Source organism: Diadema antillarum, unplaced genomic scaffold, assembly GCF_040938485.1.
Source record: "Diadema antillarum isolate AM-2024a unplaced genomic scaffold, OU_Dant_1.0 seq00002092_RagTag, whole genome shotgun sequence".
NCBI classification, from domain to species: Eukaryota; Metazoa; Echinodermata; class Echinoidea; order Diadematoida; family Diadematidae; genus Diadema; species Diadema antillarum.
The window spans coordinates 13,020-38,121 of NW_027272736.1; the positions used below are offsets into that span (position 1 = coordinate 13,020).

General features: G+C 38.6%; 1 protein-coding gene across 1 annotated transcript; it reads left to right on the top strand.

Moving 5' to 3' along the window:
- Positions 1 to 3,729: 3,729 nt before the first annotated feature.
- Positions 3,730 to 19,227, top strand: LOC139713897 (prostaglandin reductase 1-like). The gene is made up of 9 exons (XM_071625619.1): positions 3,730 to 3,860; positions 5,494 to 5,539; positions 6,777 to 6,827; positions 8,435 to 8,602; positions 9,175 to 9,292; positions 10,540 to 10,695; positions 13,239 to 13,344; positions 14,906 to 15,024; positions 18,576 to 19,227. Exons 1-9 carry the CDS (start codon positions 3,743 to 3,745, stop codon positions 18,684 to 18,686), a joined length of 993 nt encoding a protein of 330 aa, XP_071481720.1. The 5' UTR covers positions 3,730 to 3,742; the 3' UTR covers positions 18,687 to 19,227.
- The last annotated feature ends 5,875 nt before the right edge of the window (positions 19,228 to 25,102 follow it).

The window sequence follows — 25,102 nt, forward strand, 5'->3', positions numbered from 1 at the left end:
GTGTCAGTTATCATTATTATTATTATTATTATTATTATTATTATTATTATTGTTATTATTATTATTATTATTATTATTATTATTATCATTGTTATTATTATCATCATCATTATTATTATTATTACTATTATTATCATTATTATTATAACTACTATTGTTATTTTCCCTATGCCTATTCTGCAATTGTATCGCCAACTATTGAAATGGAAAGTCAATGCAAATGAAAAAAAGAACGCCCGAATAACACTCACAAACGCACAGAGAGAGAGAGAGAGAGAGAAAGAAAGACAAGCGAACTAGATGTGATGAACTATAGTATTACAACAAAGATGAAAAAAAGGACCTGTACCACGCATTGTTTATTGTTGTTCATGCATCACTTATTTCGTTGTGATTGCGTGCAATACGCGATCCAAACAAAGTGCAAATTTATTTAGACAAGTGAAGGTCGTTCTATCGCTTCAAAAAAACCATCAGAGTGACAAGGTACCATGAGCACCTTTCGGTGCTCATGGTACTTAAAAAAAATGAAAAGATAGAAAAGATAAAATAGGTCTATACAATACTAGTAATTCAAACATGACAGCAGAGAAGAAAATGGCAAACAAGAAACACATATTATCAAAGTATACAATATTGTTCCGAGCATTATCGATTATAGACTGCAATTATAGTCCTCGGTGTGAGAGGAACAGATACGTTTTAAGTTTGGATTTGAATGTTTCTGTAGATGACAGTTGCCTTAACTGAATAGGTAACTGATTCCACAATTTTGGTCCCATAACGGAGAAAGCACGATCACCCCATCTATGTTTTACTTTGGGTGTTTGGAGTAACAATACATCTGTTAATGAAACTATTGACTTCGTGTCGGATTGTATTTGGCAGTTTGGGAACAGAGTCATGTAGATATGCGGGGAAAAAAAGAACGAACTGACTGATGTACTTATGGCATAATCTTGAAGATAATGGCCTTTTTTTTCTACATGTAACTAGTGTATACAGAACGGTAAAGAATGGAATCAAACTTATTAGTAAAAGTTAACAACCGGGCGGCAGAATTTTGCAACCGTTGATGTTTTGTGACATCTCATTATTCATGTTAATAGTGCGATCATTTTTCACTGAGAACAGAATTGCATGGCATTTAACTATGAACTCGGAGTGTAAAATGATTATTGTAGTCGCAAAATAATGAGAGAGAGAGCGAGAGAGAGAGAGAGAGAGAGGGAGAGAGAGGGAGAGGGAGGAGAGGGAGGGAAAGAAGGAAAGAAAAAGAGGGGGCTCAGAGAGGGAAAGCTCAGAAGAACGTTAACAATTTGTTATAATGTTGATTTATGATTTTGATTTCCGTTCGGGATTCATATTACGCTTGAACGTCCGTACACATTGACAAAATATATCGATTTTTCAGGGATGTTTGTTGTCACTGGGATGCTGCTATTCTGAAGTCATGTCATAATAGGCCTACATGTTTGTTTTGTTTGTGTGTGTATGTGTTTGTTTTATGTCTCTATCTTTATCTTGAATTTGAGACCATTTGATATAACAATCTGTTAATAGCAAAAAAAAAAAAAAATGTTTTGTGATACTGTCTTGATAGGTCATCATCTACGAATTAACTGCTGCAATAGCTGTTGTATAGTTAGAAGGAGATTTAATGTGTGAATTTGCTTTTATCATGAATATGCAATTATTGACCCATGCATTGCCCACTATTTCCCTGCATGAGAACGGTTATTTTTACTGATGGATATTAAGAAAATGACATTACACCGCACTGCACGACTCGCATTACTTTGTAGTTATTTGAGTCTTTTGAAAAGCTTCGATTGTATTCGTGTGTGCATAAGCGATATCTATTTGTGTCGGCATCACTATCACCACATGCACATGCGCATAAGTTACAAACCAATTAGAGATGCTCTGTGAAGGATATCTGATAGATTCAGAATCCATGTTTAGCCCTTTGCACGGATCATTTTCTTTTCACAATTCTGTGGTACACAGTAACGAAAATTATATCAATATGTGACATGTACGGGATTATCAATAAGTCTAATGACAGATGTGGTAAAGCATCTCTTCTACATGCAATTAGTATTTAATTTGGTTAAATGACATTATTACTGCATGGTCTACCGTTGTAAGCTGTTATTGTTGATTTTTTTAACACTTAAGAACAACAACAACAACAACAACAACCATAATGATAACAACTACAGTAACATCAACGTTGAGTCAACAAATTTGAAACTGCTGAAAGAATAAATGCATAAATAGAGATAGGTATAGATAATGATAGATAAATAAACAGACAATATACTAATAGATTGATGAAAAGATGGCAATAGAGAGATAGGTAGATCGGTAGATAAATGGCTAGGTAGATAGAAAGATAGTAGATAGATAATAAATAATAGATAGAGCTAGATGGAGAGAGGGAGAACAAGAGAGAGATACTCTAGAGAGAAAGATAAGGTGGAAGGAATATGTGCCAAAATGTGACACCCCCGTGGCCATTTTGAACCAGAAGTTCACATCTGGCAAGATAATCTATTGACCATAATTAATCTTGTTACCGTGGTATCGACAACAAATGATTTTTTACTTTTATTGGAACATATAGATATCCCTTCAGACAACGTACAGTGACTGTCTCCTGAACAAACATTGATGTATACTCCGTACAGATGTGTCTTTCTGTGACCTGGTCCAGGTTGTGTATTGTGATTTCTATATGTATTGTAATGTAGGCACTTTGTAAACTTTTGCTGATGTGAATAATAATTATTAAGACCTTCGAAGAAGTCGTCGTACTACTGATGAGTCTAGCCACTGCCAGATTGCAGTGCTTATATAGCTGGATGGGACGGTTATATTGTAGTATTGATAAACTTATTAATGATAACATTGCCATATTTTCTGGCAACCTATTATTTATAACATTTTCACTGCAATAATTACTTTCCGATGGCCTCCTAATGAACAAAACATCTGGATTTATTTCCATAAACCTAAACTTAGGCCTACTATCTTAATTCACCTAAACTTCTGTCTATACACTAGGAAAAACAGTCTTTGCACCTTTAAAGGTGCTCCCAGTGTGACACTGGTAAATGTGCAAAGTTGAACCTATTTTTCTCAGCGTGGATAGCATCTTATATAAAACATTATGGATTTGTTGAATTCTGCATCATTTTACCACACTCTTGACCTGAACTATGCATTTCTTACTCGTATAAACATGCTGAGCTGAAATCTATCTGTAATTGAATCATAACCTCAGAAGTAATCAATAAAAACCAGGATACATCGAGACTCAGTGTCATGACACCAAACCACTATTCATCTTACTGAATCTGTCCGACATGGCATCGATGGCATTCAACTAAAAAAATAGTGCTCTCAACAACACACTGTACTACTTTTTCAGCAACACACCATGGAGCTACTACTAGTACTCCGCGGTTATACCGCCACCTATTGGTATCTAAGTTGGGGACTTCCCTCGCCCAGCAGCCAGGGACCATCTAGGCACGCGCGCAGGTAAACAGCGTAGTTGACGCTAGTTGGTACGTACTTTGACTTCCTTGACCAGTGCTGCAGTGGTCAGTTGTGTTGCCCCCGGGTCAGTTTCCACTCTCTGAACAGACTCGATACATTTCTCTTTTCCCATTTCCTCTCAATTTGAATCATATTTGTCATTTCGTTGGGACGTGTCGTGTTTAAAACGTCTAAAATGGCTGCCAACAAAAAAGTGGCTAGGAGAATCGTCCTCGCCAAGGATTTCCACGGTGAAGTTACGGCGTCCAACTTTCGAGTGGAGGAGGTGCAAATTCCAGCGCTAAATGAGGGTGGTAAGTTGACTATCTCCGAGTCTCTTCATGATACTGATAGATTTTAATAGGTGCAAACTATCATTTATGCAAGGAATAAAAAGTTTGTGTCTCTATCGACGACTATTTCGCAGGAATAATTGTGTTTTATGGTATTCGACTTGCTACTTGCTAGTCGAAGCTCGAACGTTAAAGCCGTAGAGGGATCGTATACCGGTAGTTTTGGTTGAGACCTAATTTCAGGTTACTAAAAATTTTTGGTGAGATAATGAAAAACCTCTTATGAAATATGAAAGAGCATGTAATTCCATGAGGAATTCAACATTTATTTGATGAAAATTGGTTTTGAAATAGCCGAGATATCCAAAACACAGCGATTGTAATAATTGTGGGACCCACACTTTGATACTACGATTGCTAAATGTTTTACTATGTTTTTGGATGTTTCAGTCATTCCAAACCCGATTTTCATCAAATAAACTTTGAATTCCTCTTAAAATGGTGTGCTCTGTAGTATTTCATGAGTGTTTTATCGGTATCTCGCAAAAAGTTAAAAACCCAATTCTCATCTCCACCAATACGTACTGTACCATCCCTTTAACATTAACAATGAAAAGTTGCAGGATCGGATCTTACGATAGTTAGGTCTAGCGTTACAGTCTACGGTTCTAGTTCTATGCAAAGTTGTGCTTGTGCTGCCCTACCACATAGTGGCGTGCAAAAATGTATTGCATGTGCAGGGAAGTTCCATCTCCCTGTTGTATTCTATGTGCACATTATGTAATGATATTGCACGTACATGACATAATTATTGCCCGAATATATGCCTGATTTAGTGGACGTAGCATTGAGGATGCAGATTGCTCATTGTCCAGCACACAAATCTCTGTAATTGTCTGTGATAGGCTAGGCATTGATTTACATGCTTTTAAAGGGTTTCATGGTCACAAAGGAAAGAATGTATCTCTTTTACATTTTTGATGCTCCTCAAAATCTGAAGCGGTTAATGAGCAGATCAAGAAGAGAAGAGTACAAGTCAAGCGTATTCATATGGCATCCACAGGCATCGTGAAAACAAAATGATTGTCCAGTTACAGCTCAAAATAAGGAACCATTCTGTTAACACTGGGACTCACATCTACTCGTGTGTTGCTATACATGTACTGCAGAAAATGACTGAACACCAACCTGTCATATTTTTGATAGAGGTGCTAAAGTAGACTATGTTATGTCTTTAGTCTTTAGAACAAGACTTAATCACTTTTTTTTGAATAATAATAATAATAATAATGATAATAATAATAATGATAGTAATAATGATAATAATAATAATAATAATAATAATAATAATATGGTTTTATTTACCAAGGGTAGCCTCTTCAGTGTTGCCACTGCTCTACCAGAGGGCCTTGCCATTATTATTTCCCTAGTAGCATTGCCAGGTTCCCATTTATACACCTGGGTCGAGAGGGACACGGTGGGTAAAAACATCTTGTCCAAGGATGTAAGCACTGGGCGGGATTAGAACTCTGGTCCTCCGATCGGGAGTCGGGAGTCTTATCCACTATGCCACAGCGCCTCCATTTGTGATTCATTTATTTATTTTTTTTTAAGATCTATCACAAAACACATTTAATTCTTGTTCTCATTGCAGAGGTTCAACTAGAAGCTCTCTTCCTCACAGTAGATCCATACATGAGGTAAGCATTTAACCCCTTCCCTGCTGCCCTCCACCACCTGTTGAATACTAGCTGTTGTCTAGCATCCCTGGCTCATAGGCACCCATGAAATGCCCAGATACTGGAAAACAAACAAACAAACAAACAAACAAACGAACTTACATACAAACAGAGAAACAAAAACAACAACAACAGCAGCAGCAGCAGCAACAGCAACTAAAAAAAAAATTAAAAAAAATCTGTGTCACAGTTGTCCTGTAGTGGGCTCTAGGGCAATACCCCCTGGGCAATTACCCTGGACCCTTCCCCTGGCCCTAATCCTAAGCCTAATCCTGAAACTAATCCTAACCCTAACCCAAAATCCTAACCCTAAACCTAACCCCAACCCTAATCTTTACTCTAACCTGACCACTAACCAGTATTTAGGCATGGGTAATTGCCCTCTGGGGGTAATTGCCCAGATAGAGGGCAATTACCCAGATACGCCTTTATTGCTCCCCTGTGTACATATGAATGCCCTGTACACTTGAATGTATTCATAAACTTGTGCTCCTGACTTACCTGCCACATGTGTCTTATGCGATGACACAACATTTGCTCGAACTGGGACAATTGCTCTGGTCTTATTTTCTCCAAGGTTAGGGTTGTAGGTTTAGTTTGATGTTAGGATTAGAATTATGGTTAGAGTTATGTTTGTGGGTAGAATGAATTCATGTTTGGCTTAGCATGGAGATATTTCATGGGAGAAAATGTCATGGAATCTTTTAGTACACGTACACACCATTGCGAACTGCTTTTTCTTTCCTACTTTTACACCAAATCTTTCCTATTTTTCATTCGGGAAGGTTGGGAGGTATACCAGTCCTGTACACTAGATGCTTTATGACCTATGCCTACAATCTTATAAATGCAATGGTTATTTATTGAATGACATCAAATATACTGTACATTAGGAAGAAGGTATTGTGCGTGGGGTGGGATGGGAGGCTGTTGAGAGGCTTTTGACTGGGAAGGACAGATTTTGTTTTGATAATGGATTTCAATTCTTGCTAATGATCCTTGTATGGTAAGCTATGTAAGCTTGTTTTCAAATGATTGATGTTCTTACATTTTCATTTACCTTTGTTACACACATTCAAGTCAATGGCTTTATGCATTACTTACTCTATTTATCAAAAGAAATCAAATAATTTGTTTGATTGTTTGTTTGTTTGTTTGTTTTTTCATTTCTCCCTAAATTCCTTTTTACTTCAATCAGAGTATGGGGAATCAAAGAAGGAGAGCTGATGGTCGGTGAACAAGTTGCCAGGTATAGAAAGTTAATTGCTTTTTGAGACTAAAGTACCACTATACTACCAGGGCTGAATTTCTCATTAGTGTGACAGATCATTTCCATGCAAAGCAGTGCAATTTCAGTATGAATGCCAACACCATTTTAGTTTGGATTAATCTCCTAAACCTTTCCCTTGCCAGAGATCTTTGACAGTGTGTACATTGCTATGAGGTGTTCAGGGGGGCATTTCATGAAGGAACTTGTCGGATAAAATGTCTGACAAGTCAATTATATCCGACAAGTTCAGAGAAATCAGCCAATCAGACTAAAGAATTTCTCAAAACTTGTCGGATATAACTGACTTGTCAGATATTTTATCCGACAAGTTCCTTCATGAAATGTCCCCAGGTGTCAATTTATACTCAAAAGCACACAAAGGGGTCCAGTCCAGGATTAAATTTAAATACTTTGTTTAAAAATATCTTAAATATCTTAAATGTGTGTGATGGTATTGTGCTTTTTTTATTGTGTGTAATGTATTATTTTGTTTTTCATATGAAACCAGATGAACTAAGTGTCATTTAATGTTTAAATGATTTGCTATGAAAGTTCATACAAATTTATCAGAAATGATTGAATTTGATTGGTTTTGATTAAAAAAAAATTGTATAGGACTTCACATCTGCTGTTCCAGAGGAAAAGAATGCCTTTAACTAAACTACAAAGAATATATATCTACTCTCTGAAATTTGACCAAGGAACTCCTTTATTTGGCATTGAGTACATTATGAGATATCAATGACATCTGATGATTCCAAATGTCCCCATTCTCTTGATCTCTGTCAACCCTAACCCTTTTACTGCCCGGGTGCAAACAGGTCTATACATGTAGGTTTAAATTCTACAATCGCTATATTAAGGGGATGTAAAACTGTGTATCGATGGTTCAAGAATATAACTGAATGGTATATGCAGAGGTTATTGCATCACATGTATGTGTTGGTTGATTTGCTCATTAAAGAGACTGTATTTGTGGGGAGACTACAATGAATATATTGCAAAGGTTGGCATGGCTTGCTTAAATACATAATCGGGAATTCACTTAAAATGTTGGTAAACGCTCAACACAATACGCTCTTAGTGGCCCCATGTGGAGAGGAATATCCGGCTGTTATCTAAATGGACTTCTTTCAGCTAGCCTTCAAGTCTGTTTGTGGGTTTTGTAATTTGTTCCAGTGCTCATATACGCTGTTTGGCAATTCTATTCTAGCAGGCCTGCTGTAAGTAGTCAGATATATTGCATATTGTATATGATGATACTTGTAGTTCGCATGTTGGTACCAGTACAGAAAAGATGACGAAGTAGGGTGGTAATGCATTTCAGTCCAACATTCGACCCTGATGAAGACGTATGTATTCGTCGAAAATTTGGTCTGAATAAACAGCACTGTTGGACTGTAATACATTACCACCCTACTTCGTCATCTTTTCTATTTATATATCATTATTATTATTATTATTATTATTATTATCTATTCTTTTAAGGCACTGCTGTGGACAGTGAGTGAAGATAGATTCCATCAAAGAAATATGATATCTTATAAGTATATATAATATAAAGATAATATTGGTTTTCTTTAAAGGGTGGTAGAAAGCAGAGACCCAAAGGTACCAGTGGACTCCATTGTCCAGGCCCAAGCAGGCTGGACCACTGGATCCATTGCCAAGGGAAGTGATGTCATAATCGTAGCAGACTACCCCTCGCCTGATTGGCCGAAATCCCTGGCTATTGGGACACTAGGAATGCCAGGGTAAAGTGCTCTTACTACTATTACTTCATTTAGAAAACATACTGATTATCTGTGAACAGTGCAAGTTTGTTTTTTCTTGATCAGGAAATGCATCACAGAAATATGGATATGTAGGATAGGATATAGTTCAGATGCAACTTTGCTTAGAGCAGATAAACTTGATTGCTGTATGCAGCAAATTTTTAAGATCACTGGATCTTTAGCTGGCAGAAAACATCTTGAAGATGATTTTGACATGTGATAAACTTACAATATATATCATATGCTTGATTTTATGGCACTCTCCTGGCTTCTTGTCAATGTCATACTGAGTGATTTTTCTTCTGCATGTTTGTGTTATTTGTTTCTGTCTTTTTGTTTGTTGACTTGTATTAGTTCTTGTGTGTGTGTGTGTGTGTGTGTGTGTGTGTGTGTGTGTGTGTGTGTGTTGTATTGTGTTAGTGTGTGCTTGTGTTTAAAGTCAGACATACATGTAGTTTGAAATGTGTGTGCCTGTGTATACATTTGAATTTATTTCGCCTAAAAACAACAAAAACTTACCAGAATGTAAATCTCTCTAAAACACCTAAAAGGAAGACAGCCTACTTTGGCTTTCTGGACATCTGCAAGCCCAAGGCCGGAGAGACGGTGGTGGTCAGTGGTGCGGCCGGAGCAGTGGGAGCAGTGGTCGGTCAGATTGCCAAGATCAAGGTTTGGCTCATATAGAAACACACTTGGACACATAACGGACCTCAGTGTGAAGTTTAGTTTCATGTCCAGCTCCACTCTTTATTTGGTCCAAGAAGGAAATGTATTGTAGTTATATGTCTGATTCTAACTTCTTACAGATGCACTCAATTTACCTTAGGAACGTATGTGAAAAGGAAAATTAGTTGTGTAATGTCCATATTTGATTTCTTTGTGGTGTTTTTAGAAATCAGCTGGAAGATAAGGTGCTACATGTAGCTCTTCCATCATGTGAAGAAATGCATCATGCATATGAACATGAAAACTGGAAAATGTTTGGAAGATCAGCAGAGCTTTAACAACTTTCTGGCATAATAAGCTTGAGTAAATTAAGGTGTATGAATTGAAATCACAAACATGAATTAGAAAAAAAAGTATTGCTTTTAGTCCACTTAATTCATATTCCTATTGAATCATTTCTCTGTTTTGATCATAACTTGTTGAGTACGAGTCCCGAGTATCCTTGGGCAGGTGTCAATGGAAAATGTGTGTTGTAGCAAAATTAGTCCATCCTCAATGGGATAAAAGACATAAAATTTTCATATTGTTTTGTGTTTGGTTATATGGTTGGTGCTATAGAGAATTTATAGGAGTTCAGATATCCAGAGCAATCTGATTCTCTCTTGTCTCTGAAAATACCAGTGAGTCTTTAACTGATATGGTGATGCTGACAGTTTACAAGTCTGCTGAGCAGATTTTCTTCTGTTAACACTTCATTATTCTGCACATTACTTAAATGCACAAATCTGACCATAGAATTCTAACCTGGGCACATTTTTCATGAAGGTCATCAGCCCTGACAAGTTGTCAATCTCTGACAATTTCAGTAAAATTTTTTGGATTTGATAGGATGAGAAGCTCTGGTCACTGACCATTACTATTGTAATTGTAATTGTCAAGCTGACAACTTTCACAAAATGGTGCCTTGTTTTATGATAGTTGCTATGATGGAAATTGCAGACAGATGGTCAAATATTGGTAACCTACCCACATTTTTCCTGTGTACCCATTAAGGAAACTTCAAGTGTATTTTCAGTCCAAAGTGATGATCCAAAATAATTTGCATCATCCAAATTACTTTTCTTAGATCTGTTGTATCATACAAGCTGAATATATCAAAGTACTTCTGTTCTCGGAAAGTCAGAATTTCCTGCAAGTGGAAAGATGAGATAACACTGCTGAGTTACACATAAGCTGTGATTTTTTTTCAGGGGTGTCGTGTGATTGGATTCGCGGGGTCAGAGGCCAAAGTTCAGTACCTGAAGGAGCTGGGTTTTGACATTGCTCTGAACTACAAGACCATCACAGACTTGGACAAAACTCTCAAGGAGGTGGCACCAGAGGGTATCGATTGCTACTTTGACAATGTAAGTCTTTTCAATTTAACCCTCAGGGCACCACTAGCATACCTGTGCCATAGACTCCCACCAAAGGATACTTGATGCATGTATTATGTTATTCAAAGTTTTAAATCAAGCCATGAAGTCTTCATAAATTACCAAACTTTCCCCCTGTCAATGAATTTTTTAGAGCACACAAGATGCGAATTCATAATACAAATTGTGTATGTGGCTATCCCACTGACGTCAAGCTGATTTTGCTTTTGCACACATTTTTCATAGAGTCGACCTGACCGAGTGTACTTGCGACTAGTCTTCAATGGCAAAGCTTGCTGATCCAGCAGTGATGCATGCAATTAGAATGAGGTGTACCGACAAATGTAACAACAGTTAAAAAGTGTGTGTGCATTTCCATGTTATTGTCAGCATTACCAGGGGCCCATTTCATAAAACTTGTTATCAGAAACTGCCACATTTCTATGACAAATTTGCTCTTAGCCGATCAGATGGATGGATTTCAGTAGCTTGTCACATCTATGACAACTTGTCACGGATGACAAGTTTTATGAAACGGGCCCCAGGTCTATTCTTTGCATCATTCTTTGTTGGTATCATAATCAGTGTCAGGGTTGAGATTAGAATAATCATTACAACCATACTGTGCGCTGTTGCATTTACTTGTTTTGACTGTCAACAGTTTCATTTGTTGAGGTATTTGTTATTTTCTCTATCTCCATGAAGTAAGATTGAACAAAAAAATTGAAAAGCTCCCCCCCCCCCTCCTCCTGTTCTTAAGCCTACATGAAATGCTTCCTATATCATGCATTGTTGTCTCCGTCTGTACGCTGTATTCTGCAAGGCTTTTTTGAGTGACTGGACTTCAGACTTTCACAACAATTTGTTATATTGTTTCAATATTTACGCAAGGACGAGGACTGGTTTGGAATGTGAATGGGGCCATTTTAGAATCTATTGATTTGAATTAAACCCCTTATCTTGAGATAAAATAGTTTTGTCCAAACAATGAAGTGGCAAAATGCCTACCTGTATGATCTAGATATCACAATTTAATAACTGGAGTTCAAAGGTCAACTAGCAGCTGAGGGTTCAGAGAAATTGTGTGTTAACCCATTGACGATGGACCGATTTTACTACAACATGCATTTCCATAGACACCTGCCCAAGTATACTCGGGACTCAACAGGTTAAACATAACCCCAGTCTGACAATTGACATCATTTTGTGAGCAATTGATTCTCAATATATTTTCTGTGCCCTGCTATGCTGTTTCAAGTGAGACTCAGTACGTGCACCATGTGGTATCTTATTGTGGCTGTGCAGATACATAGGTTAAATTTAATGTCATATTGTTGAACAGTTGATGACAGTGAGTGATACCGGGGTTTTAATGTCATAAAGGTCACAAAAACTCAATATTCTATGGTGAGCTTCCTGTAAGATGATTGCAAGGTATTTCAGCTAGAGAAATACATAATGTGACTAATTACCATGATGGTAGCTGCAGTTCACATTGGAGATATACTGTATATGCCATAAATTTCACGAGTCTAAATTTTCATGAATCGGGAATTCCAGACAATTTCGCGAGTGCTTAAATTCGCAATCGTGGAGTCCTGTACTGAACGGAGAAGTGTACACACGTACGTCACATTCACTTTGGGAACAGAGTCAATATTTTCGTGTGTCTTTAATTTCACGAATAGCACCTGACTCGCGAAATTTACAATAAAAACGTGAAATGTTCGGCGGATATTTTTTTTTTATGAAAAAAAAAATTGATGCACATAAATTAAAGGAAGCATTCATTCTGTTTTTCAAAAAGATTTTTATATGATAATGAATTCAGCTGGATTTGGTACAATCTTATCATTCTGGGATTTGCCTATCATGCAGAAATTTTGCTTTATTTTGTTCTCAGTGTGCACGTGACCTTTGAACTATGCCTTGGAATAGTTTGACTGTTTTAAATGCAGTTTTGTTTGAATAAGAGCAACCTTTTACATGCAGAAGATATAGTGTACAGTCATGATTTTTGTAGAATGAAAACAAATACAAAGTCAAAACTTGATGCAATTAAAAAAGAAATGATGCATACACTCTCTGATGTCGATAGTAATCTTATGGAGTCTGTCAAGTTATTATCAATTATTATTTTTTCTTTACTCACATGATTTGCGAAGATGGTGTACAATTATGATATTTGTAGAATGAAAACAAATAAAAGCAAGAGAATATTAATCAGAGGGTTGAAGGCTGAGGTGTGAATTTTCTTCAATTTGTCTCCCTCTACGAATGAAATGTGTAAGATCACAAATTTGAAGAAAATTGAACAAAAATTCTTACCAAAAACAAATAAAACTTCGCTACTTGATAAACTAGAAAAAAAAGTGATACATAATATGCTCTCTGATCACAATGATAAAGGTATGAGTCATTCAAGTTATTGTTAGGTTTTGATTGCTTTTTCTTTTTCTCACAAAGTTTGTTAATATACACCCCTCCCTCCCCCCATGAAATCATCGTTATCTCTCCCTCTTATTCTCTCTTAGGTAGGTGGAGAATTTTCCAGTACGGTCTTATACAACATGAACTCCTTTGGCCGAGTCTCTGTGTGTGGCTCCATCACTGGGTACAACGCCGTTGATCCACCAAAAGGTACGTCAGAGTTCAATCACCATCTCAGGGATTTCCTGTAAACCAAAAATAAAAGGACAACTAGAAAACCATTCTGAGTGCACAGACCTACATCAAGCAGCTCACTTCTAAGTAATTGATTTGCTAAAAATGGTCACATTATTGCCTCAGTGATATTAAAAATCCTTTCCAGTGTCTCTACCTCGTACTGCTTTCTGCTGCACTGTGAGCATGCACTCATCAGGCCATGTACATGCACCTCAAATGTGTGCGACTTGAATGCCCTGGTTTGTAGGCCATATTTGCCAATAATAAAGACTCTGTCAGAAATGAAAAGGAAAGTTTCTTGATCAAGATGGTGATTTGGGTCACTACAAAAATTTTAAACATCTGTTCTTTGTGTCATTCTTGTCCCATGAAATTCATCCAGATCTGACTGTTTTAGTTCTTTTGCAAACAGATGGACAAATAAACCAATGCTGGCAAAAACAACCCTTTTTTTGTGGTGAAAATGATTATAATAATCAATTCGTGATTTCCTTTGAATGAAAATTGAATTATTAAGTAATTTCTGCTACCACCTATAGCACCTTCTTCTTGTATTCACCTCTCATAAATTCCCTGGTTACTCTGATAATATTTAATGGATTAAAGCAAATGTGTCTATTGATTTTTATTCACTGTGAAACCACTCTCTTTTTCTCTCTCTCTCTGGTTCATTTTTTTTTCTCCCAAAAATGCCTGTGAAGCATCAATGAAAACACTAGAAATATGAGATTAAGTTTGAAATGTAGCTTTAAGTCTTTGCTTAGCATATAAGTCAAAGAGCTTTTCCCCATAAAGTACTAAGAGTGCGGAGTATGCAGACGCCCGATACTATTGTTTTGTGAGCCCACGGGGAGCACTCAAAGACGACGAGGTAGTATGCTCACCCCTCATGCTAGCATGCTAGCAAACGAGCAACAGAGGAGCAGCCAAATCTAGGAGTGCGTACTCCCGTAAAAGTTCAAAAGTTCGCATAATACGCGCTGTAAAGATGTTACTTCAGTACGCAAAGTCTGCCATTACGAAGTGAGTAATGACAGCCGCCATGAAATCACGGTAAGCACTATTTGGGCACCTGTCCCGCTTCATCATGAATATTCATCATCGACATGTATCCGTATTACCGTGGAAATACATGATTTTTACATTTCCCGGCAAAACTGAACATTTTTCCATCTCCCGGCGAGACATTTTAAAATTGCCCGTTGATGCAATTCTTCGAGATTTTTATATTCATATGAAATACGTTTTTACATTCTATGGCACGTATCCAGCGTTCTGCCATTTACTAGTACAGTATCTTACTGCCTGATGAATATTCATGATGAAGCGGGACGGGTGCCCAAATAGTGCTTACCTGAAATCACTGACACCATTGTATAGTTCGCCCTCTAGTGGTGGAGAGGAGAAAAATCTCTTTGGCGTAAGTACTTATTGCACCATCAATTTACACAAATCCGATGGGCCAACATCTGGTTTGGTGTGCAATTATGTAAAATGAAATTTCTTGGTGTTTTTAATCCCCTGTCAAATACAGCCAGGATGCTTCAGCCAGCCATCAACCGCAAGTGCCTAACAGTCACCGGTTTCATGGTCTACAACTTCAGTGACAGATTCGACGAATGTCTCCGGGAACTCATCCAGTGGGTTCAAGAGGTATGATTCGGCGGGTCTAGGGCAATTACCCCCTGGACAATTACCCCAGACCCTTCCCCTGACCCTAACCCTAATCCTAAATTCTGAACCTAAACCAACCCTCACCCAAACTCTAACCCTAGACCTAACCTGACCCTAATCTTTACGCTAATCTTCTCACTAACCAGTATTTAGCTGGGGTGGGGGGTAATTACCATGATACGTTCTTCGACACTAGGGCGCCCTCGTGAGGAGGACGTACTGCAGTGAGATCTTCATCATAACTGTGTTTGTTATTACGGGAGCGCACTGTATAACTACTTTGCCATCATGCCACCCGAAGCTGATGAAGATTCTACGTATGTGGACTAGAAGGTTGATGTTGTTAAAAACTTATCATGATTATAAGCTGTTTGTGCATTGAAATTAATTCATTCTTTTATCTTTGTAGTTCACCCTGGCTACCAGCTGTTAACCCTAAAAAGACTGGGGGGGGGGGGGCCTAAAAGGCCCCCCCCTCGACATTTCGTGCGATTACTCAGCAACACGCTATGCTCTCGCCGCGATGCTCTATGACTTTTTTCTTTCGAGTTTCCCGCACATTTTGACACCAAATTTGTGACGCCCGGGGGTACGGTTCTGAAGTTACATAACTTTTTGTACATGCACGTGAGACCGAAAATGGCTCAAAAATGTGATTTTGTGTACAAAGTCAATACAAATTGAGTTTTATCACATGGTTCATATAAATATGCTTATTTTTACTCTCAATGGCTAAAATCAATTTGTTTTAGTAGTATTATGCTTCAAAAAGGGTCTGCCACAAATTTTGCTGAAAAAAATAACAAAAACAAAAGGTCGAAAAAACAGAGAAATACATAAGAAATTCATAAAACAATAAAATAAATAAGAAATTAATTTTGATACCGAATTTTTTTTCAAGTACATTTGTTAAGAATGCTACAAAGAATATCTAGACCAAAAATGAGCACTTTTGGAGCTTTATTTACTGATTTAGATAAAAAAGTCTGATTTCTCACATAAATTAGCATAATAAATCAAAATAAAATAAAAGAAGACTATTTTCAAAAATTTAAATATAAGATCTTGTAGATTACATCGCACACTACCATTGTGCAAATTTCCGCGGCAATCGCGCGATCCACGGCCGAGATCTTGTGTCAGTATTTAATGCATATTTGTGAATTTTGCTTTTCAAACGGCATGCAACAATGAAATTCTCTGTTCAGTTTTTACTTTGCATTTCTGCATTCGTCTCATGTTTGCATCTCTTAGTTAGTGCCAAGTTAGGCATGCCCAGTGCTATCCTGAGGCACCTTTTCTTAGCATGTTCTTCCCGCAATTCTCTGAGAGCCCACAAAGCCCTCAAACAAGATTCTTTTCGCTCATCAACAGAGAACGAAGAGCGTGGTAATCCACATGTGCAAAAGCAGTCAAGCGGTACATGTATCCCTTTCCCATGGTCATCTACATGCACCATTGAACAATTAGAATTATCAATCGGGCGTGAGGTATAATTAGAGGGTGCACTGATGAGCTCACAGACTCTTGTTTTACACAAAACGAGGCATCTGAATGGAGTCAGCGAAAGCAGAAATGTACCTGAGCTCCGCAGTGATTGCTATGTACGTCTTCAAACGAGTTTAGTAACAAAACATGCGCAGACTACATCAGAAAAAAGTAAACAATAATGTGATATACTAATTTTTCTTTCAGAAAGAGAACAAATGCTGATAGGAGAGACTCTAATCTTTCTATCTAAGCCATTTTTCTGGGAAGTATATTGCAAATAAACATAGATTTAGGCCACAAATGCACGCACTCTTGTCTACATTTTGGGAACCTGGTATACTAGGTTCCTGTATATCAGTTGCCACCATGGGAACCTGGTCAGGTTCCCGTAAGGAATGTGGTAATTATACCCCTGCCAAACGAAGTTTGAAGGGGGTATATAGGAATCAGCGGACGGTCGGGCGGTCGGTCGGGCGGTCGGGCGGTCGGGTGGTCGGGCGGTCGGTCCGTTGCAAATCTTGCGTCGCGAACTACTTCCTCAGTTTTCAACCGATTCCCATAAAACTTGGCACAGATGTGTGCCTTGGGTTGTAGATGTGCAAGACGTATTTTTTGACAGTACCCAAAAGTACGTTGCCATGGTAACGGCATATTATGGGCAAAAATGGGTACAAATCTTGCGTTGCGAACTCCTCCCACAGTTTTTGATCAATTTTTATGAAATTAGGTACAGATGTTCATCTGAATATGTTAATGTGCAAGACACATATTTCCGCAGTGGCAAAAAGTGCGTTGCCATGGTAACGGCATGTTATTGGTAAAATATAGGGCAAAATGCTTCATGGCAAAACTGCTTCATCAGTGTTCTTCCAATTCTCATGGAATTCATATTGAATGTTTGTCTTAGGATATAGGTCAGCATGACACATTTCTTGACAGTGACAAAAAGTATGTTGCCATGGTAACAGCTCACATATTATGAGCCAAAATGATGGAAAATTTTGTGTCGCAAACTACTTCCTCAGTTTTTGCCCAATTTCCATGAAACTTGGTACAGATGTGTGCCTTTGGTTGTAGATGTGCAAGACGCATTTTTTGACAGTACCCGAAAGTACGTTGCCATGGTAACGGCATATTAATGGCAGAAGATCAAGGAAAGATCTTGCGGATTTAACTACTTCCTCAGTTTTTTGACCAAAGCTTATGAAATGTGGCACACACCTTGATCTTGGTGGGAAGATGTGGAAGACATATTTTTCGGACGTGTCGGAAGCTGCGTTGCCATGGTAACGGCATATAAATGGCAGAAGATCAAGGAAAGATCTTGCGGATTGAACTACTTCCTCTGTATTCGACTGAAGCTCATGAAATGTGGCACACACATTGGTCTTGGTGGGAAGATGTGCAAGACATATTTTTTGGACGTGTCGGAAGCTGCGTTGCCATGGTAACGGCATATTAATGGCGGAAGATCAAGGAAAGATCTTGTGGATTGAACTACTTCCTCAGTTTTTGACAAAAGCTTATGAAATGTGGCACACACAATAGTCTTGGTGGGAAGATGTGCAAGACATATTTTTCGGACGTGTTGGAAGCTGCGTTGCCATGGTAACGGCATTCAAATGGCAGAAGATCAAGTAAAGATCATTCCTTGGGTAAGACTGTCGTCACGGGGCGGGGGTATTAATCACCTTCAGTGATATTTCTAGTTTGTTGTGGGTCCTCTGTGATAGAAATATGTATAAGATCAATAGTCATCAGTAACATGTTGTATTGTGTGGCTTAATTCTGCTTTCATTCTTTCCCCACCCCAAACATATAACAATAATGATATAATATATGATTTTTATCATATAGATAACACTTCAACTGACAAAGATTATGATACACACACACAGTCTGCAAAAGTCTTCAACTAACTGAAGGAGGCGGACTTTGAATAACCGGAAGAAGAAGAAAAAAAAAGAATGTGCCGGCACTTGGTGTAATCTCTGATATCTATGTCAGTTTCAAACTCATGTGTCTTTTTGTTCAAACAGGGAAAACTCAAGTACAAGGAGCACGTGACGGAAGGATTCGATAATATGCCCAAAGCCTTCATGGAACTCTTCAGCGGCACAAACTTTGGGAAAGCCATCGTTAAAATCTAGTCGGCAAGCAAATTTTGATATGCCTTAACGTTCTCTGTATTGGTCAGCAGTTATATGCTGCTGCTGTTTCTTTTTGAAAATGAGTATACTGTATTATTCCTATTACCTGTAGATGCTGAATATTTTGCTTGGGGAGGGGGATGCTTTCATAAAGTTTGTGAGTCAAAAATGGTTGAATTCAACAACCCACCAAAATATAGTCTTCCAAATATGTGAGTATGAGACTGATGTACATACATTCAACATTGGTAGACAGCATGCTACATATGTGCACATCCATTCACACATACTAGTATAACATACAGCTTCATACAGTATAACATGCATGTTCCTGATGGTGAATTCAAGCACTCGCGAGAATGTCTTACAACTCCGAATTTGCAAAATGTTTGGCATCTACAATAATATGTGTTTGACCACTGCCTCCCTACAAGCTAGCCTCTTTATGATTATCCCCAAGCCCGATCCTCATGCAGCTCTGTCCTTAGTTGCAGCAATGTCAGTCAGATTGGCATGTATTCCATCTCTGTAGGCCATTCTCTAAAATGACATCAATCTTCTAATACAAACAAGTTGACACAAAACAGTAATGGTAAATTTAGAGGTATGTACACAGGCGGGAATTCAAGAGGGCGGTGTTAAATGGGTGCATGTTTACACGCCTGCCACATTGTGATTGTCTGAATAGGACAGATTCATATGGTAATCAGTGTGTCAAAAATGGCCGAAATGATGTCAATCTCAAGTCATCTCTTGAATCTGCTGTTGTTTCTGGCTGGTTTATCCTAATGTATTATGGATCCTTCCAAGACAAAGTTTGCTTTCTCACAGCTGGTGCTACATCTTTAAAAGTGGGGGAGGCAGTTTATATTTCTGGTCCCACTTCCTGGTTTCATCAGCTATTAAGCCCCCCCCCCCCCCCCCCCCCAAAAAAAAAAAAGGAAAAAAAAAAAGAAAAGAAAAAGGCCTTACCTGCAGACCCTATGTATTCCTATGTACTATCCCCCCCCCCCCCACCCTGGAAACACTATGATGTAAGTTTCATTTCCAGGCCAAATTTTCAGCCAGGAGTGAACAATGATGACATCATTTCCGAAGAAAGAATAGAAATATAGAGATAGGTGATTATTCATGTGAAATTGTCAGAGTGGAAGATCAAACCACAAAAGGTCAAAACAAGCTGAACTCTGGTCAAAAGTGACATTTTCGACTCCCATCTCAGATCAGAAATTTAATTGTCAGTGAGTAGGACAAAGAACATAGATCTAATTGTGTTTTCTTAATGTTAAAACCAAAACATAGTTCTGGTACGCCTGCAAAAATTGTCAAATTTTGCTCCCAGATGTGCACGTATGCCTAAGAAATGTGTGGAATAATGCCGTACTGACAAGATATTCGTTGGTTAATGACGAAAATGTGAAATATTAAACAAGAAGGTTCGGCGGAGTCGCAGTCTAAGAACTGTAGAGGGTCTAACCCGATCAGGGTCAGGCTAACTCGGATTAACTCGGCCTCCGATGGCAAAGCCGAGTTATCCCTCTGGATTGTACAGTGTTGTACTATGGGAGCGCTTCGTATTCTGGCTGGTCGCAGTCATGGGCTGAGTTGATACAATGCGCGTATCAAAGAACCTCTTTGGCACGCATGCAAAATTAATGTGCGCCTATCAAGCACCTATATATAGAATATGGCGATCACGAACTGTGTATAAATTGTCTGAAATAGGGCTGAGTTTTCCCTGAGACTGAGTTAGTCTGAATCCTTCTGTAATAAAAGTCAGTATACCAACCAAACTTTTGATCTCAAAATACTCCAAAACAACTCATCATCCTGGCAAATTGCGTCAGCTGGGTAAGTTTCTTGGTAGACTCTTTTGATATATTGCAAGCAAATATGAAATGGTGCCAGACGGGTTCTCAAACTCTTACCAAAATTATGTTTTCACTTTAAGGGGCTAAAGGTCTATCATTGAGGTCAAAGGTTAAAATGTCAAAGGTCATACTTGTCAACTGCAGAGTGTCAGGTGAAAAGAACGGGTCATCCCAACCAACAATCGATTTTCTCCATTGTTTTCCAGTGGTTCAAAGCTTTGCCATTTATGCTGCCGTTGATACTACTGACTGAGAATTAAGGTAGATCAACACTGGGTTTTGAGTTTGTCAAAAAAAAAAATATAGTATGCATACTTGGCCAATATATACAAATATGGGCTGATGTTGTTGGCAGATGCTTTGTATTTTCCTGCTTTTATTATAAATGCTATTTTCTAGAGAAAAAAAAAAATCTTGAACTAAAATATAAGCAAGTTTGGTATGTACTTTTTTTTCTCTGTACTCAATTCTGTTATACAAAGAATGTGTGAATTACCAACGGAATTTGGATGAATATTGCTTTGGTGCATGGAATTCATTTTCTGTGAAACACAAGAAAATGATATGTAGATCCATGAATATATCTTGCCAATGTGTGATCGATTTTTGCACGGTATAATTGGTAGCATAATTGTCAGTGGATGTAATGGTATCTTTTACATGTTTAACTTTGCTATGAATTAGTAAAGATCAGAAAAAAAGTCACAGGTAACAAAGTGTCATTATTTTTGAATGGCTTTTAAAGTACCTTTACATATGGTAGAGTACAGTACAAGTATCAATTTCAGCTTGTAATTCATAATCAGCCATGCACAAATCAAAGGTACTGTCTTACATCATGTCTGGATGTCAGAAATGTCTTCATCGTGGTGCCTGAATGTCAGAAATGTCTTACATTGTGGTGCCTGGATGTCAGAAATGTCTTACATCGTGGTGCCTGAATGTCAGAAATGTCTTACATTGTGGTGCCTGGATGTCAGAAATGTCTTACATCATGGTGTCTGGATGTCAGAAATGTCTTACATCGTGGTGCCTGAATGTCAGAAATGTCTAACATCGTGGTGTCTCGATGTCAGAAATGTCTTACATTGTGGTGTCTGGATGTCAGAAATTTCTTACATCGTGGTGTCTGGATGTCAGAAATGTCTTACATCACAGTGTCTGGATGTCAGAAATGTCTAACATTGTGGTGTCTCGATGTCAGAAATGTCTTACATTGTGGTGTCTGGATGTCAGAAATTTCTTACATCGTGGTGTCTGGATGTCAGAAATTTCTTACATCACGGTGTCTGGATGTCAGAAATGTCTAACATCGTGGTGTCTCGATGTCAGAAATGTCTTACATCGTGGTGCCTGAATGTCAGAAATGTCTAACATTGTGGTGTCTGGATGTCAGAAATGTCTTACATCGTGGTGCCTGAATGTCAGAAATGTCTTACATCACGGTGTCTGGATGTCAGAAATGTCTTACATCGTGGTGTCTGGATGTCAGAAATGTCTTACATTGTGGTGCCTGGATGTCAGAAATGTCTTACATCGTGGTGCCTGAATGTCAGAAATGTCTAACATCGTGGTGTCTCGATGTCAGAAATGTCTTACATTGTGGTGTCTGGATGTCAGAAATTTCTTACATCGTGGTGTCTGGATGTCAGAAATGTCTTACATCACGGTGTCTGGATGTCAGAAATGTCTAACATCGTGGTGTCTCGATGTCAGAAATGTCTTACATCGTGGTGCCTGAATGTCAGAAATGTCTAACATCGTGGTGTCTGGATGTCAGAAATGTCTTACATTGTGGTGTCTGGATGTCAGAAATGTCTTACATTGTGGTGCCTGGATGTCAGAAATGTCTAACATCGTGGTGTCTCGATGTCAGAAATGTCTTGCATCGTGGTGCCTGAATGTCAGAAATGTCTAACATCGTGGTGTCTGGATGTCAGAATTTGTCTTACATCATGTTGTCTGGATGTCAGAAATGTCTTACATCGTGGTGTCTGGATGTCAGAAATGTCTTACATCGTGGTGTCTGGATGTCAGAAATGTCTTACATCATGGTGTCGGATGTCAGAAATGTCTTACATCGTGGTGCCTGGATGTCAGAAATGTCTTACATCGTGGTGTCTGGATGTCACAAATGTCTTACATTGTGGTGCCTGGATGTCACAAATGTCTTACATCGTGGTGCCTGGATGTCAGAAATGTCTTACATCGTGGTGCCTGAATGTCAGAAATGTCTTACATTGTGGTGTCTGGATGTCAGAATTTGTCTTACATCATGTTGTCTGGATGTCAGAAATGTCTTACATTGTGGTGTCTGGATGTCAGAATTTGTCTTACATCATGTTGTCTGGATGTCAGAAATGTCTTACATTGTGGTGTCTGGATGTCAGAAATGTCTTACATTGTGGTGCCTGGATGTCAGAAATGTCTAACATCGTGGTGTCTCAATGTCAGAAATGTCTTACATCGTGGTGCCTGAATGTCAGAAATGTCTAACATCGTGGTGTCTGGATGTCAGAATTTGTCTTACATCATGTTGTCTGGATGTCAGAAATGTCTTACATCGTGGTGTCTGGATGTCAGAAATGTCTTACATCATGGTGTCTGGATGTCAGAAATGTCTTACATCGTGGTGTCTCGATGTCAGAAATGTCTTACATCACGGTGCCTGGATGTCAGAAATGTCTTACATCGTGGTGTGTGGATGTCAGAAATGTCTTACATCGTGGTGCCTGAATGTCAGAAATGTCTAACATCGTGGTGTCTGGATGTCAGAATTTTTCTTACATCATGTTGTCTGCCAGAAATGTCTTACATCGTGGTGTCTGGATGTCAGAAATGTCTTACATCGTGGTGCCTGAATGTCAGAAATGTCTTACATTGTGGTGCCTGGATGTCAGAAATGTCTTAGATCGTGGTGCCTGGATGTCAGAAATGTCTTACATCATGTTGTCTGGATGTCAGAAATGTCTTACATCGTGGTGCCTGGATGTCAGAAATGTCTTACATCGTGGTGTCTGGATGTCAGAAATGTCTTACATTGTGGTGCCTGGATGTCAGAAATGTCTTACATCGTGGTGTCTCGATGTCAGAAATGTCTTACATCGTGGTGCCTGAATGTCAGAAATGTCTAACATCGTGGTGTCGGATGTCAGAAATGTCTTACATCGTGGTGTCTGGATGTCAGAAATGTCTTACATCGTGGTGCCTGAAAGTCAGAAATGTCTAACATCGTGGTATCTGGATGTCAGAAATGTCTTACATCGTGGTGTCTGGATGTCAGAAATGTCTTACATCGTAGTGCCTGAATGTCAGAAATGTCTAACATTGTGGTGTCTGGATGTCTGAAATGTCTTACATCATGTCTGGATGTCAGAAATGTCTTACATCACGGTGCCTGGATGTCAGAAATGTCTTATACATCGTGGTGAGTGGATGTCAGAAATGTCTTACATCGTGGTGTCTGGATGTCAGAAATGTCTTACATCACGGTGTCTGGATGTCAGAAATGCCTTACATCGTGGTGTCTGGATGTCAGAAATGTTTTACATAATGATGTCTGGATGTCAGAAATGTCTTACATTGTGGTGCCTGGATGTCAGAAATGTCTTACATCGTGGTGTTTGGATGTCAGAAATGTCTTACATCGTGTTGTCTGGCTGTCAGAAATGTCTTACATCATGGTGTCCGGATGTCAGAAATTTCTTACATTGTGGTGCCTGGATGTCAGAAATGTCTTACATCATGGTGTCTGGATGTCAGAAATGTCTGACATCATGGTGCCTGGATGTCAGAAATGTTTTACATCATGGTGCCTGGATGTCAGAAATGTCTTACATCGTGGTGTCTGGATGTCAGAAATGTCTTACATCGTGGTGTCTGGATGTCAGAAATGTCTTACATCATGGTGCGTGGATGTCAGAAATGTTTTACATCATGGTGTCTGGATGTCAGAAATGTCTTACATCGTGGTGTCTGGATGTCAGAAATGTCTTACATCGTGGTGCCTGAATGTCAGAAATGTCTAACATCGTGGTGTCTGGATGTCAGAAATGTCTTACATTGTGGTGTCTGGATGTCAGAAATGTCTTACATTGTGGTGTCTGGATGTCAGAAATGTCTTACATTGTGGTGATTGGATGTCAGAAATGTCTAACATCGTGGTGCCTCGATGTCAGAAATGTCTTACATCGTGGTGCCTTAATGTCAGAAATGTCTAACATCTTGGTGTCTGGATGTCAGAATTTGTCTTACATCATGTTGTCTGGATGTCAGAAATGTCTTACATCGTGGTGTCTGGATGTCAGAAATTTCTTACATCGTGGTGTCTGGATGTCAGAAATGTCTAACATCGTGGTGTCTGGATGTCAGAAATGTCTTACATTGTGGTGTCTGGATGTCAGAAATTTCTTACATTGTGGTGTATGGATGTCAGAAATGTCTTACATCACGGTGCCTGCAAACAATGGATGTCAGAAATGTCTTACATCACGGTGCCTGGATGTCAGAAATGTCTTACATCATGGTGTCTGGATGTCAGAAATG

Coding starts and splice junctions, on each gene's coding strand:
- LOC139713897 (XM_071625619.1), top strand. CDS start 3,743: ATGGCTGCCAACAAAAAAGTGGCTAGGAGAATCGTCCTCGCCAAGGAT. Junction 3,861..5,493: donor TCCAGCGCTAAATGAGGGTG/GTAAGTTGACTA, acceptor TTCTCATTGCAG/AGGTTCAACTAGAAGCTCTC. Junction 15,025..18,575: donor TCATCCAGTGGGTTCAAGAG/GTATGATTCGGC, acceptor TTGTTCAAACAG/GGAAAACTCAAGTACAAGGA.